At 42.6% G+C, this 17,720-nt stretch overlaps 1 protein-coding gene across 4 annotated transcripts in view; it reads left to right on the forward strand.

The window, feature by feature from the left end:
* LOC106574435 (nck-associated protein 5) overlaps positions 1 to 17,720 on the forward strand; it is a 164,906-nt gene that overhangs the window by 141,527 nt on the left and 5,659 nt on the right. For 3 of the 4 annotated variants that reach the window (XM_014150324.3, XM_045697632.2, XM_014150325.3), the window contains 6 exons: positions 88 to 193; positions 4,653 to 4,740; positions 9,484 to 9,819; positions 11,560 to 11,684; positions 12,505 to 12,628; positions 12,760 to 12,941. In XM_014150324.3, the coding sequence (XP_014005799.3) occupies positions 88 to 193; positions 4,653 to 4,740; positions 9,484 to 9,819; positions 11,560 to 11,684; positions 12,505 to 12,628; positions 12,760 to 12,941 (961 nt within the window). The remainder of the gene's footprint in view (positions 1 to 87; positions 194 to 4,652; positions 4,741 to 9,483; positions 9,820 to 11,559; positions 11,685 to 12,504; positions 12,629 to 12,759; positions 12,942 to 17,720) is intronic. The other variant, XR_014380957.1, reaches the window with a different exon arrangement.

The following is a 17,720-nucleotide window of genomic DNA, read 5'->3' on the forward strand; positions in this document are numbered from 1 at the left end:
CCCGGGATCTCTTTCCACCTGCACGGTTCATATGAAATCAGTTAAGCAGACTGACAGAAAATGTATCAAATCATGTTTCCTATACAGGAGTGTGAGGAAGGGCGACTCCATCGCTGAATCTCTCCCTGGCATCTCCATCCCCAAGAGAAACAGCGATATGAGGGGAGATATGGAGATCTGCTCCGATACAGCTGTGAGTGAGCAAGGGGTCCTGTAATGAAACATTGCTTGGCTTCCAGGATATTGCATGGGTCTCTCTCTCTCTCTCTCTCTCTCTCTCTCTCACTAAAGCACTTCATCTTGGGAGATATGCTACCAATGTTGAACCACATACTAAGCTTTGCATAGAAAAAATGGGATTTGTAAGACTTAGAATGCCACCTAATTCTGACCTTGTAGAAGATATTATTTGTTCTTTGTCAGGGACAGAGAGAGAGAGAGCAAGGAAGGGAGGGGGAGAAATAAATAAAGAGTCCACATGCAATATGCAGGAAATTCAATCCAGCTGATGGGGAACTTTGATAGCGAAGAGGAGGCTCTTATCGCAGACACTCAATTCAACAAAGGCCTGTTTAATACTATCCTTGCAGCTTCATCTCCATCTCCCCTCTACAGAAATACAACAGAAGAAAATAAGTGTTTATGACCTGCAAATCCCCTTTATACCTTCGGAGAACACTTTTTCAACATCACACTCTGTTAGCCCACCTCCATATTAGATCAATTACCTTGTTGCATCCCCTGACAGAACTACATATTATGAAAGAGGCTCTGAAAATGTAATAGTAATTTCTGTAAATCTAAGGTGTATGTCGATTCTGTTTTGAGTCATCGCTTAAAGAATTGATGAATCGTCTTCCACTATTGTTTTGTTTAAGCGCTAAAGGGAAACACAGAATATATATCAATAATGTTCTATCTGAATATGCCAGCTATTGCATCTGTGTTAGCTTAGCTGCGTTTGTTATTTTGGATGTCTGGCTTCGTAGAAGTATATGAAGTATTATCACGTAGAAAATTGTACTTTGCTTGTTTGTGGTTTATGAATCATACCAGACATGTCCTTGAACTAGCAGTTTGTTCTGTTATTATCTGTGTGAATGATATTCAAGGAATGTTAAGGCCACAATACAAAAGATTGAATACACACACAAGCAGCAAAGCAATTATGAATACAATGCGATGCACATTACAATGATGTAAGGGAGACTGGGAAAAAAATGGAACACGGGGTCAGTTGTAAGAGCTTAATAACTCAAATTAAAAACCACTTAGAAAGCTGTTGTGCAATGTGCTAATGCTTCGGTGGTGTCTCTAAATGCCTAAATGCATCAGTCATTTTTGTTTTATTGACAAAAAAATTGGTTTTGAGGCCCTTCAGTAAATATACCCTCCGCTTCTCTTTTTTAATGTTTTGACCTGTGGAGCATTCTCCATGTATCTAAACATAGTATTTTTTATCAGTAAGATGGGGTATTTTGATTTGTATAGGTGATGACAATAATTATTTGTATTTTCTCACAAGATTCCAATTAGTATAGGCTTCTATGTGGGGGGGGGGGGGGGGGGGATTTTGATACATTTTATAGCATTATGTTAATGTAACTTCTTTACATAATGTTTTGTAGTAAAATTAAGATAAAAAGTTCAATTTACACATTTGAATGCTAATATAAAACAGGTTATATTCATTTTCATACAATTAGAGTTTTTGGTCGATATGACATTCCTAAAAGATCAAATGGAAATATTTGTCAATTGAGTGTATTACCATCCAAATATCAGTTTCAAAAATATAAAATGTTTCAATTACCCTTCATTTTTAACATTGAAGACAATGTTACTTTTAACCCCGTAGCAGTAACCGGAAGGTTGCTGGATCGAATCCCCGAGCTGACACGGTACAAAACTGTCGTTCTTCCCCTGAGCAAGGCAGTTAACTCACTGTTCCCCGGGCGCCGAAGACGTGGATGTCGATTAAGGCAGCTTCCCGCACCTCTCTGATTCAGAGGGATTGGGTTAAATGCGGAAGACACATTTCAGTTGAATACATTCAGTTGGACAACTGACTAGGTATCCCCCTTTCCCTGTTACATTTAACCCCACATAGTGGGTCAATTGTAACATTTCACTCCTGCCACTTTTGGTTGAATTGTAAATGTTCTAGAAACGTAGTTACAGTATGTAATAGTAGCTGAGATATGTATGTTTGTATAACAATATTATTTAATCTAAATCAAATAATATTTTCAATAAGCAAAAGCCTAAAAGTGGACAAGAAATCCCCAATCTCCCCTACCATTTTTCCAACAAATAACATACCATCTGTTGATGACGCTGTGAGGCACATTTAATAAAACTTTATTTCAATGTTCTGTCATTATGCCTAAACAAATTTGTCATAAACATGATTTAGAACTTGATATTATACACTACCGGTCAAAAGTTTCAGAACACCTACTCATTCAAGGGTTTTTCTTTATTTGTACTATTTTCTACATTGTAGAATAATAGTGAAGACATCAAAACGATGAAATAACACATTTGGAATCATGTAGTTACCAAAAAAAGTATTAAAAAAATGAAAATACATTTTATATTTGAGATTCTTCAAATAGCCACCCTTTGCCTTGATGACAGCTTTGCACACTCTTGGCTTTCTCTCAACCAGCTTCTTGAGGTAGTCACCTGGAATGCATTTCAATGAACAGTTTTGCCTTCTTAAAAGTTAATTTGTGGAATTTCTTTCCTTCTTAAAACCTCTTAAAAATCGGCCCCTTTTTTAAAAAATTTCGCTTAAAATGACATACCCAAATCTAACTGCCTGTAGCTCAGGCCCTGAAGCAAGGACATGCATATTCTTGGTACCATTTGAAAAGAAACACTTTGAAGTTTGTGGACATGTGAAAGGAATGTAGGAGAATATAGCACATTCGATCTGATAAAAGATAATACAAAGAAAAAATCTACAATTTTTTTTTCAATCTTTTTTGTACCATCTTTGAAATGCAAGGAGAAAGGCCATAATGTATTATTCCAGCCCAGGTGCAATTTAAAGTTTGGCCACTAAATGGCAGAAGTGTATGTGCAAAGTTTTAGACTGATCCAAGGAACCATTGCATTTCTGTTCAAAATGTTGTATCAAGACTACCCAAATGTGCCTAATTTGATTATTAATAACTTTTCATGTTCAAAACTGTGCACTCTCCTCAAACAATAGCATGGTATTGTTTCACTGTAATAGCTACTGTGAATTGGACAGTGCAGTTAGATTAACAAGAATTTAAGCTTTCTGCCAATATCAGATATGTCTATTTCCTGGGAAATGTTCTTGTTACTTTACAACCTCATGCTAATTGTATTAGCCTACAAAAGTTCAACCTGTCATGCAGTGCACCCACCAATCCTGAGGAAGTTAATGCGTTTGAGCCAATCAGTTATGTTATAGACCGCGTCCATATTATGGCAAGAACAGCTCAAATAAGCAAAGAGAAATGACAGTCCATCATTACTTTAAGACATGAAGGTCAGTCAATATGGAAAATTTCAAGAACTTTGAAAGTTTCTTCAAGTGCAGTCACAAAAACCATCAAGTGCTATGATGACACTGGCTCTCATGAGGACCGCCACAGGAATGGAAGACCCAGAGTTCATTAGAGTTACCAGCCTCAGAAATTGAAGCCCAAATAAATGCTTCACAGAGTTCAAGTAACAAACACATCTCAACATCGACTGTTCAGAGGAGACTGTATGAATCAGGCCTTCATGGTCGAATTGCTGCAAAGAAACCACTACTAAAGGACACCAATAATAAGAAGAGACTTGCTTGGGCCAAGAAACACGAGTAATGGACATTAGACCGGTGGAAATGTGTCCATTGGTCTGGAGTCCAAAATGGAGATATGTCTTTGTGAGACGGGGTGTGGGTGAACGGATGCTCTCCGCATGTGTATTTCTCACTGGAAAGCATGGAGGTGTTATGGTGTGGGGGTGCTTTGCTGGTGACACTGTCTGTGATTTATTTAGAATTCAAGGCACACTTAACCAGCATGGCTACCTCAGCATTCTGCAGTGATACACCATCCCATCTGGTTTGAGCTTTGTGGGACTATCATTTGTTTTTCAACCAGACAATGACTCAACACACCTCCAGGCTGTGAAAGGGCTATTTTACCAAGAAGGAGAGTGATGGAGTGCTGCATCAGATGATCTGGCCCCAACAATCCCCCTGAACCTCAACCCAATTGAGATGGTTTGGGATGAGTCGGACCGCAAAGTGAAGGAAAAGCAGCCAACAAGTGCTCAGCATATGTGGGAACTCCTTCAAGACTGTTGGAAATGCATTCCAGGTCAAGTTGGTTGAGAGAATGCCAAGAGTGTGCAAAGCTGTCATCAAGGCAAAGGTGGCTATTTGAAGAATCTCAAATATAAGCAAATATTTTGATTTGTTTAACGCTTTTTTTGGTTACTACATGATTCCATATGTGCTATTTCATAGTTTTGAGGTCTTCACTATTCTACAATGTAGAAAATTGTACAAATAAAGAAAAACCCTTGAATGAGTAGGTGTTCTAAAACTTTTGACCGGTAGTGTATGTTGTGAGAACCCAAGTTAAGTTAAATGCACTTCATCCTTCATTTTTTCCCACCAGACCATCATTGTGACACAGAAGATCAGCTTGCAAGGAGAGAATGAGGAGGACCCCAACCCTGAGACTTCATGTCAGGACCACATGATAGGTAAGGTTTTACTGTAGCAACGGGCCTACTGTACTTTGAGCTAACGTCTGAAAACATAACATTTTAGTGCTAATAAGTAACATTAAAATACATTTTTCAACATAGACATTTTCAGTAGTCTCCAGCAATACATCTCCAACTGTTGCTCTCTGTGTAAAGTATTTCTGTAATAGATTATAGAAACGGTTTCTTATTTTAGGCTTCTGTAGTATACAGAAATAACTGTTGCCATTCATCACCTAATGGCAAATGCAAGTGGGACTTGCATGTGTACCACTTTCTCATACCAGTGAAAAACTAAGCTTAGAGCCTATACAAATTTTTCCTGTATCTTTGCAGGACTGATTTGTCTTGTCACTAGCAGAGTGAGTCTTTATTATCACGCCACTCTCCCACTGCGTTTTGAGGTCATCAACAAAATGGTTACTGTCTCCGGCGTTCAGAAATCCTTTTAGCGTTGCTAGCGCACATTATTGTTTACGTGCCTAAGACATTGGGGGTTGTCAGGGCAGCTGCTGTTCTGAGAGCTTTGGTAGCGTACAATGTGTGATAGGAAAATTATATGCAACACCCACTTACTATTTCAATGACAAGGCGATCTTTACACGCCGGGCAGTTTGTCATTCATTGGCAGGTGGAAGGCATTCTTAGGGAACGGGACTAGGACAGGGCAATCAATGTTTATTAGAGTTTTATAATGCTAGGTGCCCATTGCTCTGTTGGAATGTTTTAGACTGAGTGGCACATTAACTGCCTATCTTTTGAAGAGATGATGACTGTTGTCCTTTCATGAATGGGGTCTTCTCTCACTTAGTTTGATGTGGGCTTTGGCATTATGTGAGCAGGAGAGCAGCAAAACAGTCATGTACAACCTGTGCAAAAGGGGTTTGTGACGCCTTGACTTGAATTATAGTGGTCTTTTCTTTATATTTGAAGTTTGTCCTTATTTTCACACAGGCTTATCTCTGCTTAATTTGGTTTATTTATTTCCATGCACATAATAGGTCGGCACAGATGATATGGCTGCTGGTACGCAATATTTCACTAACTATTTTATGCTGACTATCTTTTTCTTTATTTCACTTTTATTTAACCAGGTAGGCTAGTTGAGAACAAGTTCTCATTTGCAACTGCGACCTGGCCAAGATCAAGCATAGCAATTCGACACATACAACAACACAGAGTTACACATGGAATAAACAAAACATACAGTCAATAATACAGTAGAACAAAAGAAAACAAAAAGTCTATGTACAGTGAGTGCAAATGAGGTTCTAAAGGATGGACATTAAGGACCTAGATTTGCAGGTTATTTTGGACATAATTTACATCAAACATGGAAAACCATAGGCCTACATACCATTACTTATAAAAGCTGCTCTCTTTGGCTCGAAGTCATTTTTATATGCTAGCCTCTGTATTGATGGAGTCGACCACACCAATATTGTGAGAAATTGTTTTGACATGGGAAAATGTCCAGGATGTATGAACATTTTCCTGATTCAACTAAGCCCCATATCGTGGAACAGAGCCAAAAATAAGATTGTTAATCGTTTCTGTATTCTAATTAACTGAATGGCATATTTAATTCTGCCAGCTAAGCACATCTATCCAACCTCCCCTCAGTATGAATTAAAGGTCTCATAAAGAGTCCACTTATAGGTCCTGAAGTCCAGCCTAGCATATCATATTACTCTGGGCTTTTATGGGTAGAATATGTCACACATTTGCCTGATCTCAGTTACTTATTTTCTCTGAACACAAGAAACTAGAAACAAAATTGTATTTTATTTTTTTACATAATGTGATATTGTAGCAGGGATTAAAACTAGAAACTAGAAAAGGATGCGGATGGACTCATGAGTCTGAGGTGTTGCTTTGTCATGGTTAAAATCAAATCAAATTTTATTTGTCACATGCGCCGAATACAACAGGTGTAGACTTTACGGTGAAATGCTTACTTACAAACCCTTAACCAACAATGCAGTTTTCATAAAAATGTAATATTTCTTAAATAAACTATATTAAAAAAATTCAAGAGCAACAATAAAATAACAATAAAGAGACTACATACAACGGGACCAGTACTGAGTCAATGTGCGGGGTTAGAGGTCAGTCAAGGTAATTTAGATAATATGTACATGTAGGTAGAGGTAAAGTGACTGTGCATAGATAATAGATAATAAACAGCTCAAGTTTTGACCTTGGACTGAATTTAAATGGTTTGAGGTCTCGGTCATGTGACAATAGTCATGATCTCTGGTTGTAATTCCCATGCAGTTGTGATGGTGGTTAATGTCTGGGTTTTACATGAGTCCTCATCATAACATGTCATTTGGTCTGCAGAGCTAGCTCTTTATCACCAGGAGGTTTAATATAGAAGTGATTGGGATCACAGTAAACACAATTTCAGACCCTCTCTGATACTTTTTCCTGTGATTTTAGATAGTATTAACCTAGGGTCATTAAAATCATACCCTACGAGGTCCGGAGTACTGCTAGTTTTCTGTTCTACCTGATAATTAATATGCACAAACCTGGCATCCCAGGTCTAAACCAGTCCCCGATTAGAAAGGACGATAGGTCCATGTTAGACCTTGTTATCGTGTGAGTGCAAACGGCATATTGAAAACAACTGCCAAATCAACTCCTTAGATTATTAAGCTTTGTGAGGTATGGATGTCTCCCTCTTTCTCTTTCCTTTCTCTCTTTCTCTTTTATTTCCCTTTCTCTATCTCCGTCTTTATCTTCTCTGTCTTCTTCCTTGACTATGTGAACATGAATGTGAGACATTCTGAACTGGCTTAACCTTGATGCATAATGCAGAACTCTGTAGTAATTGATCAGCTGCTGTTTTAGGGGCTTGCCACAACCGCCCCGTGATGACTCATTGCAGATTTATCTAAGCAACATAACAGGCCATCTGTCCATTGAGGTGGTTTATGACCACCTCAGCTACAACATTACTGCAGAGTAGGAGGTGCAAGAGAGGCAGAAGAAGATGCATATGCCTACAATATGACTCTAACTGTGTACTAATAGCATGATTAAGTTGACTGTGTTTACTCCCAGTCATCCAGTGGGACGTTTCTGACGCATAATTGAATTAATTATTTTTGTTGATGCACTGTTGGTTTAATTGAATGTCTGGTTGCAAATTTAGAGGGGGGCTGAAAATATTGCTTTATTAGGTTAATAATGTATTTTACAACGGCAGCGTATTGCCTCTGATAAAGAGCTTTGGTTTTAATTATGAGGGTTTGATGCAGCTGTTAGGAGAAGATGTTGTGCGAGCCCTCGGTTTATGGGTTATTGTACTAAAGCATATCCATGGATGTTATGAGGGCTACCTCTTACATGCCTTGAACCCCTTCAGGGGAAACGGTTAATATATAATGAATGAATTCATTAATTCAATCATCCATCCATTTATCCATTCATTTCTAGAAGTTTGCGTTGAACATCCAGAGACTGTATGCCAACGATGGAGGGATGTGTTAGGGCATATAGAAGAAGTGGATGTTTATGGTCTGGGCGTTATAAGACCAAGCGCCAAGGTTAAGGGCAGAGCTAGCAGAAATCAACCCAACTCTAAAAAAAATAGGTCCCATGCTTGTCCATAAAAGGCAAGAAAGAAATCAGAACTTACAGATTGTCCTATGGGGAAAGATATATTCCAAAACAACTGCTTACTCGAAAGGATCAATCATTTCCAAGGTTTTTCTATCCTCAACTAGTCTATAATGTATATAACGCTAGATTTTATATGTTCTACTTTTGCAATGCAGCAATATACTGTGCAACCTAGAATGAAAATAGAACATTGTCAAAGTTGCAGTCATATCAGCCATCTGACCTTTCCCCCACTTCTGTCTTTAAACTTAATTAATGTTAGAACTAGTTCAATCTTATCTTTGTTTTTTTTACCCAAATTGTTGCAATTAAGTAATGAGCACAGAATGATTAGCCAACATCATTCACAGTTACATGGAATTGGATCATGTCGAACAGCCATCCATCTGTCTCGCTCGGAGACGGAGGCTTTGCAAAACTGTGTATTTTAAACGCTGTCCATCTGTTGCTACAATGTCCTTAGATCACTGCGCAGTGTGGAACATATCAAGCTCGGCGAATGTGTGTAAATCAACATAATGCTGATACAGGAGGTAGGGAGAAAAAAAATCACTAATAAATTGGCACTCTAAAGTCACGCTGGGTTCCAAATGGGTGAAATTAGATTGGGAACGCAGAGAGAGCTAGGAGTTACAAGCGGCCGTTCATTTTAGATCCTTTTCAAGATTAGTCAGATACCTTTTATTAATTTTATGAAGAAGTGATACAGATTTGATCATAGAGGGCCGATAACCACTTATAGGAATAAACCTGATTAATTACACACACAACAGATCGTATCACACATATTACTGGGCAAAGTAATACGAAAAGGTCAGACCTTTTCCTGCATTACATTTCTACAGTTTCTCATAATGATTTGGCTTTGGATTGTACCCAGGTGCTCCGTACGTGAAGTAATGCTCCTGTATCTCTTGCTTTTGCCTCCATTCGTTCTCCTATACTTTTGAACCTACCCCAAGATGCCCTTTTTACCCATAACCCCTTCCGTTGCTTGTGAATCCAATCCAGTGGCTCTCCCTCCTTTTCCATTGCTCCGCCCCCCCCCCCCCCCCCCCCTCCCCCAACCCCATCATCACACGCTGCTTCTCCTGTCCCCCACCCCCCCAGGCTCCAGCTGCCAAATGAGAACCCTGGACAGCGGGATTGGCACCTTCCCCCTCCCTGACTCAGTCACCCGGATCAACGGGCGCCACATTCCTAGATCTGAGTCCAGCCCCGACCGGATGATGGCGAGCGTTCACAGTCCCACTGATCCTGACCAGGACCTCCTCTCGGCCTCTGCTGCTCATTCCCCATCCCATGTGAAAGTGCCGTCCCTGTCTGAGACCCACCCACATGCACCACCCACCAGTGCCCTGGGCCACTCCCTGTCTGACTCTACAGTTACTGGAAGAGGTTGTGGACAGGAAGCCCTGAGCCGCCTCCCCAGACCATCCAACTCAGGTAAGACTGGGGGTTCACCTCATATCAACATCCCCGTTACGTCTCCATTTTATACCCTTCTCCCAAAGCGTGCACTTTCACACTCCCCTTGATGTATTAAGAATCCATAAGTATTGGCTGGGACAATGTCCACACCATTGCTCTTATACCAGTCCAGTCCCATCATGTGAAGTGCACACTTCAGGGAGAAAAGTCGATGATCGGGACACAACCACTGTTACAGGCTCTGTGTTGTCTCTGTTTCATGCCAATGGTTTTATGTTAGGTAAACCAATGATTCACAGCTGCATATAAAAGCTAGAATGACTGAGCAGGCTCAGAGGATGTATGGCCACTATCATGAAACCCAATTTGGTGTTAACCCATCTATAAACTGTGTATAAAATGAGAGAGGATAAAATTCAGATTCTCGCTGGCTCAATTTGATTGTGTAATGAAGGTGGCAGTGTTTTACTTCAATTCACATCATTATGAACCTTAAGTCACACTCAAGAATTCACTATACACACACTATACACCCTCTCAATCTCAACAGAGGATCCATTCTCTACTTGAAGCTATTCAGTGAAAAGGAAAACCTTGTACCTTTGTTAATCAGTCTCCTATGCATTTTGAATGCTGGACTAGATGGACAAGCCTATTGGTATTCTGAGTGATATTCTGTAGCTCTGCTTAACAAAGGGCCCTGCGTCCCCCGCCTACCTTCTCAAAACCCTCCGGATAATACGACCCACAGACCATATCCCAAGGATAAGTCGCTAATACAATTAGACACGCAAACTCAATAGCGACAATTAGCGACATAGATCATAAACCACCTTCTGCCTGTTCATTTACCGCGGCAGCACAATAGCATGACAGTGGGTGGGAGAGAGGGATCATATGGGCTGAGGGAAGTAACACTAACAATGTACTTGTATAGGGATGAGTGATCTCCGTGATCATGCCTAGGGATTTATGCAATCAGGGAATTAGTGTCTATCTGTGTGACCTTGGTACTGCAGTTAAGGTAGGCATGACCAGCAGCTGTCATTATAAGGAATAGAGAAGGAGCCTAATCTCCACCACGGATTCCCTCACAGGTAGTCAAGAAGATGAAAGGACTATTTTGTCCTCGGTGCGGCAAAAATTATTCTGCTGATGTTCCCGCGGTGCCGCCGCCAACGAGGCCCAGTTAATTATATTGTCAGGAGAAGGTAGGAAGTTGTATAGAGAAAAAAAGTGTGAAGGAAGGGGTAGGTAGTCATTAAAATTCACACTGACTCAGCTGTGACTATCATTGGATGCTTTGTCATTGGGAGTGACAGTTTGAAGCTGATAGTTCGGGGCTGCTTCAAGTCAGAGATGTAGCGATGTAGTCTCCCTAGGGAGGATGCCATTGACTATTAATAGATGAAATGCCAAACTCTCCTCACAATTAAAGAAATTGTAGCATCATGCTCATGTTGTACAGCGTGTGCTTTCACAGGTTAACAACTATATTGGCATAGCGTTAGCTATGGGTGTGTCCCAAATGGTAACCTATGGCCATGGTTAAACGTAGTGCACTATAAAGGGAATAGGGAGCCATTTGGGATGTAGCTATGAGTCTTACTGAAACTCCGGGACCTAATAGCTTTGACATTTTTACTTTTCCACCCTCTATGTACGCAATGCGTAGGCTCTCTTACTGATGTGAGTGTGTGGGTTTGGTTGTTATTTGTATATCATGATTTGTTTCTCTTCAATTTTGAATGATAGATGTGATCAGAAGGAAGCGACTGAGTCAGATAGAGTTATGCAGCACCAGCCACACAGTCACTACGGAGGCCCACGAGGAACAAGTGGAGAAGAAGAGGAACAATAAGGATCTAAACTCACCCAGTGTAAGGAACTTCCCCAGCACTATTAGGCTTATGTCAAAGGGGTGGTGTTTTGGCAGCAAATAGACTGCAATAGCATAGTAGCATATAATAGCATCAATTTCTTATGTTGCATGAAATACAGTAAATGTTGCTAGTAGTAGAGGGACGTAGTTCAATTATCCTCTGACAGAATAATAGCAGCAATGTGAGAACTGCTAAACTGAAAAATCTACAGTACTTCAAATGCCTAATGGTTGTGTTTCTGTGTAGCACGTAAGACACATTATCATCTGTAATTGTGGCTTCCATACAATCCCTATACAATTTCACATCTCCAAGAAGCATTATCATTATGAAAGAGTATCTCCGTAATCTGCTGAGGATACAGTGATATTAAAGGGATTTCTACTTCCCCAGAGTCAGATGAACTCGTGGATACCATTTTTATGTCTCTGCGTACAGTATCAATGAAGTTAGAGGTCGTTTCGCGAGCCAATGCTAACTAGCATTAGCACAATGACTGGAAGTCTATGGGTATCTGATGGCATGCTAGTAGATCTAGGGACTCATTGCCAAAATCCCAAAGTATCCATTTAAGGCAGCAATTGCTAACTAGCGTTAGCACAATGACTAGACGTCTAACAGCTAGTGTGCCATAGACGGCCAGTCATTGTGCTAATGCTAATTAGCATTTGCTTGCGAAACTACTAACTTCCTTCATACTGGATGCTGAGACATAAAAAATGGTATCCACAAGTTAATCTGACTCAGGGGAAGTAGTCTTTAAAGGGATTTATCAATCTTCTCATTCTGTCCTGATGTCCCTCTCTTTCCTGAACAGGACAGAGCCCCAAGAGTGTGCACATACTCAGGCAGCAGCAGTGACACCGAGACAGAGTCTGAAGGGAACACGCTAGGCTCCACCCAAAGCACCCTTACCAACAGAGAAAAGACGAGCAAACAAGGTCAGAATCTTGTCTGCATCCCACATCCACAGACACAATATTAATGTTATTTAGATGTAGGCCTACATCATTTGATTTTAGCCAGTTTATCTTGATTGGTTGATATATTGATTGAAACATGCGCTCCACAGTCTACTACGAAGAGAAGACGATGAAGAGGAACAGTGTGGGAAAGTTCCCGTCAATCATGGACTACTATCAACATGACATGTTCTCTCACATAGAGAAAGACGACCACAGGGGGAGTTTCTCCCAATACCACTTGTTGCAGAACCAGTCATCGCTAGAGGGCAAAGCAGGAGACAGACTAAGCGTAAGTACTTCCTGTTGACCTATGACATACACTGAACAAAAATCTGAACGCAACATGCAACAATTTCAAAGGTTTTACTGGGTTACAGTTCATATAAGGAAATCAGTCAATTGAAATAAATTAATTAGCCCCTAATATATGGATTTGACATGACTGGGCAATGGCGCAGCCACGGGTTGCCCTGGGAGGGCATATGCCAGGCCCAGCCAATCAGAATGAGTTTTCCCCCACAAAAGGGCTTTATTACAGACAGAAATACTCCTCAGCACCCTCTGCCAAATTCTCTAAAACAACGTCGGAGATGGCTTATGGTAGAGAAATTAACATTCAGTTCCCTGGTAACAGCTCTGGTGGACATTCCTGCAGAGCATGCTCCCTCAAAACTTGAGACATTTGTGGCATTGTGTTGTGTGACAAAACTGCACATATTAGTGGCCTTTTATTGTCCCCAGCATAAGGTGAACCTGTGTAATTATCATGCTGTTTAATCAGCTTGGGTGGATGGATCCACCTGTTGGGTGGATGGATTATCTTGGCAAAGGAGAAATGCTCACTAACAGGGATGTAAACAAATTTGTGGGCAAAATTGGAGAGAAATAAGCTTTTCATGCGTATGGAAAATGTCTGTGATTTTCTATTTCAGCTCATGAAACATGGGACCAACAGTTTACATGTTGCATTTATATTTTTGTTCAGTATATTACCTTTGACATATCCTTTTGTAGCTCGTCAGCTAGATGATCATGGTCTGTTGATGTTGCTTTAGGAGGATATATTGTACGGACCACTTTACCTCTTTACCTTATGTAAGATCATGCATTAGCTCAAAACAAACTGTTTCCGTGGTAACTTACATTCCAACTCATGTGAAAACAAATCGCTGTGAAGCAACATTTGTCCTTTTCCAGCTTCTCCAGCTTTCTCAAAGTGCGTACCAAGTCCACAAAGCTTGATGTCTTTCACCCTCCTACACAGCTCTGTAGTTGGATTGTTCGGACGTTTTCATAAAACAAAAAAACTGAAAGTCACCTAATTGCTTTCGATCGGCTTGCCCTCTCGTGTCACGGGGTATTTGCCTACCAGTATTTAACTTCACTGAATGACAAATGAGGAGCAGTGACCATGAAATGGCCCTCACCCCCCTCGGCCCCCACTTCCCCTCAGATCAGTGCAGTAGAATAACCTAACACACACACACACAGACACACACACACGACCTGACAGAAAAATCCATAATCTGCAAAAGGATCTGACTCAACACAAGTTCAGAGAGAGAAAGAGAGCGAGAGGAAAAATACATGAACATGTTTTATGTTCTTGAACTATGGTTCTTACTGTTGTCCTATGGAGGCCTTGTACTATGAAAGAGGAGCAGTACTGAAACTCGCAGCTACTCTGCTAAAGCAAAATACAACTTTGCAGGGCTCAAAGTGTATGCCTTTTTTATTAAACTTACAACATCCTCCTTGCCAGTCTCTTTTTGGGGTCAAACATTTCTAATAGATTCAATAAGTACAGATTCATTCCATTCTGCATTGACTGAACAATTGACTGCTCAAAATTGAATGTGGAAAAAAACGAATGTCCTTGGCGTATGCTTTGACCCTGACGAAGGTTCTGCATACAGAAACATTGGTTCATCTATTCATTGAATAACTGGGGAAAAAATAGAATATGCCGCTTTTTGTCTCCTCAGCCATTAGTCTACACTTAATAAAACCATTTTGGATATGAGGCTTCCGCTCCCACTCTACAAAGACGTTTGTGCTAAAATGACCAGGATTTGACCATTTTTAATGTCAGTGTGAAATAAAGGGAAGTGTGGTTGCTGGTTGTGGACGTGGGGTTGTAACTGAGGTTTTTCTAACACGGTTTATGTGTGGTTGGCTGCTGCGGTGATGAGCTGGGGGTTTGAAAGCATGGCTCTGATTGTGACGAGATTCCCTACAGAAATGCAGCGTGTCGGACAGAGATCATGTGCATCCAACCTGCACCGAGATCACCCAAACAACGACAACAAATACACCAAAGACAGAGCAACACTATGGATTTAATCCTACCATCTTTTGCTGTCCAATAATTGGTCTTGGAAAGACCTCACAAGAAAAAGTCTGTCACGATCGTCGTAAGAACACTCAGACCAAAGCGCAGCGTGAAATCGGTTCAACATTTTATTAGAAGTGAACCGCACAAACAAAACAATAAAGAACAAACAAAACGTGACGTTCTGGAGTGCTCACAGGCAACTACACAAAAACAAAACAACGATAAACGGCTGCCTTTGATTGGGAACCATACCAGGCCAACATAGAAATAAAACAACCTAGATTACCCACCCTAGTCACACCCCGACCTAACCAACATAGAGAATAAAAGGCTCTCTATGGTCAGGGCGTGACAGTACCCCCCCCAAAGGTGCGAACTCCGGCTGCAAAACCTGACTCAATAGGGGAGGGTCCGGGTGGGCATCTAGCGTTGGTGGCGGCTCCGGTGCAGGTCGTAACCCCCGCCCAGACCCCGGATCCGGCCATGGCGCCGGGCTGAATGTCGTGCCTGGACTGTGCACCGGCGCAAAGGAGGGCTCCGGCCATGGAGCGGGACTGGACGCCGTGCCTGGAATGGGCACTGGCGCAAAGGAGGGCTCCGGACTGTGGACCGTCGCAGGAGGTTCCGGACTGTGGACCGTCGCAGGAGGTTCCGGACTGTGGACCGTCGCAGGAGGTTCCGGACTGTGGACCGTCGCAGGAGGTTCCGGACTGTGGACCGTCGCAGGAGGTTCCGGACTGTGGACCGTCGCAGGAGGTGCCGGACTGGGGACCGTTGCCGGAAGCTCTGGACGCCTAGTGCGTGGAGCCGGTACAGGTTGCACCGGACTGGTGACACGCACTTCAGGGCAAGTGCGGGGAATAGGCACAGGACATGTCGGACTGGGGAGGCGCACTGGAGGCCTGATGCGTGGGACCGGCACAGGTTGCACCGGACTGGTGAAACGCTCTTCAGGGCGAGTGCGGGGAGCAGGCACAGGACGTACTGGGCTGTGAAGGCATAGTGGAGACTTGGTGCATAGAGCTGGCACACATGGTACCGGACAAATGATACGCTCCTCAAGGCGAGTGCGGAGAGCTGGCACAGGACGTACAGGGCTGTGGAGGCGTACTGGAGACCTGGTGCGTAGAGCTGGCACAGTTTTTACCAGACTGCTAGCACGCTCCTCAGGACGAGTACGGAGAGCTGACTCAGGTGGCATCAAACAGATAACACGCTCCTTAGGGCGAATGTCGTGCATCATACACCAACACAACAACTCTCATTTCTCTCTCCTCCAATTTCTCCATCAACTCACTGACGGTCTCTGACTCTCTCCGTTCACTCTCCTCCAATTTCTCCATCAACTCACTGATGGTCTCTGACTCCTTCCGTTCACTCTCCTCCAATTTCTCCCTCTTCTCCCAGATTGGCTCTGGTTCACTCCGTTCACTCTCCTCCAATTTCTCCCTCTTCTCCCAGATTGACTCTGGTTCACTCCGTTCACTCTCCTCCAATTTTTCCCTCTTCTCCCAGATTGGCTCTGGTTCACGCCTCGGCTCCGCCGACCACCCCGTGTGCCCCCCCCCCCCCCCCCTCGTGGCTTTCCTTGTGGCCACGAACCCCGGCGTCGTTGCTGTCCTCCCTTATCTCCTTGCGTCTGCTTCCAAGGAAGGCTTTCGTGTCCCTCCATGATTTCCTCCCATGTCCAGGATATCTTCTCCTCCTTGATCTCCTCCCAAGCCCAGGATACCTTCTCCTCCTGGGCACGCTGCTTGGTCCTGTTGAGATCTTTTACATTACATTTAAGTCATTTAGCAGACGCTCTTATCCAGAGCGACTTACAAATTGGTGCATTCACCTTATGATATCCAGTGGAACAACCACTTTACAATAGATCTTCTGTCACGATTGTCGTAAGAACGATCAGACCATAGCGCAGCGTGAAATCGGTTTGACATTTTATTCGAAGTGAACCGCACAAACAAAACAATAAAGAACAAACGAAACGTGACGTTCTGGAGTGCTCACAGGCAACTACACAAAAACAAAACAAGATCCCACAAAACACAGTGGGGAAATGGCTGCCTAAATATGATCCCCAATCAGAGACAACGATAAACGGCTGCCTCTGATTGGGAACCATACCAGGCCAACCAGGCCACCCTAGTCACACCCCGACCTAACCAACATAGAGAATAAAAGGCTCTCTATGGTCAGGGCGTGACAAAGTCAGTCAGGTAAGTTCATAATATCGTTATGGAAGATTTGTTTGGGAAGTGGGAAGTGTGTGGAAGGTGCGGACGAGGGGAGCGCGGGTGCAGTGTGAGATTGGGTGATTTAAGTGCCTTTAATAACCTTTCACAAACACTCAGGAGAGTGATGTAAAGCTCAGCAGCTCCCATCAGAGACCTCATGGCCCAGCCTGGCCCCCATTCATCATCCTGACACTGCCTGACAGCCACGCTGCCTGCCTGCCTCTCTGCCTGCCTGGCTACACCCCCTCTGCCTCCTTCAATCTCCCCCCTTTTTATATTTCTCTCTCTCTCTCTCTCTCTCTCTCTCTCTCTCTCTCTCTCTCTCTCTCTCTCTCTCTCTCTCTCTCTCTCTCTCTCTTCTCTCTCTTTCTCTCTTCTCTCTCTCCCGATGGGTAATAGAGATTGCTGCAGGCCTCTCCGACAGGGGGAAAGCAGCATTAGATGCTGTGCTGGGGCCGGGCATGGCAGGGCCTAAGGAGCCAGACCAGAGCGGGCC

Source organism: Salmo salar, chromosome 16 (genome assembly GCF_965601325.2).
Source record: "Salmo salar chromosome 16, fSalSal1, whole genome shotgun sequence".
Classification (NCBI taxonomy): Eukaryota; Metazoa; Chordata; class Actinopteri; order Salmoniformes; family Salmonidae; genus Salmo; species Salmo salar.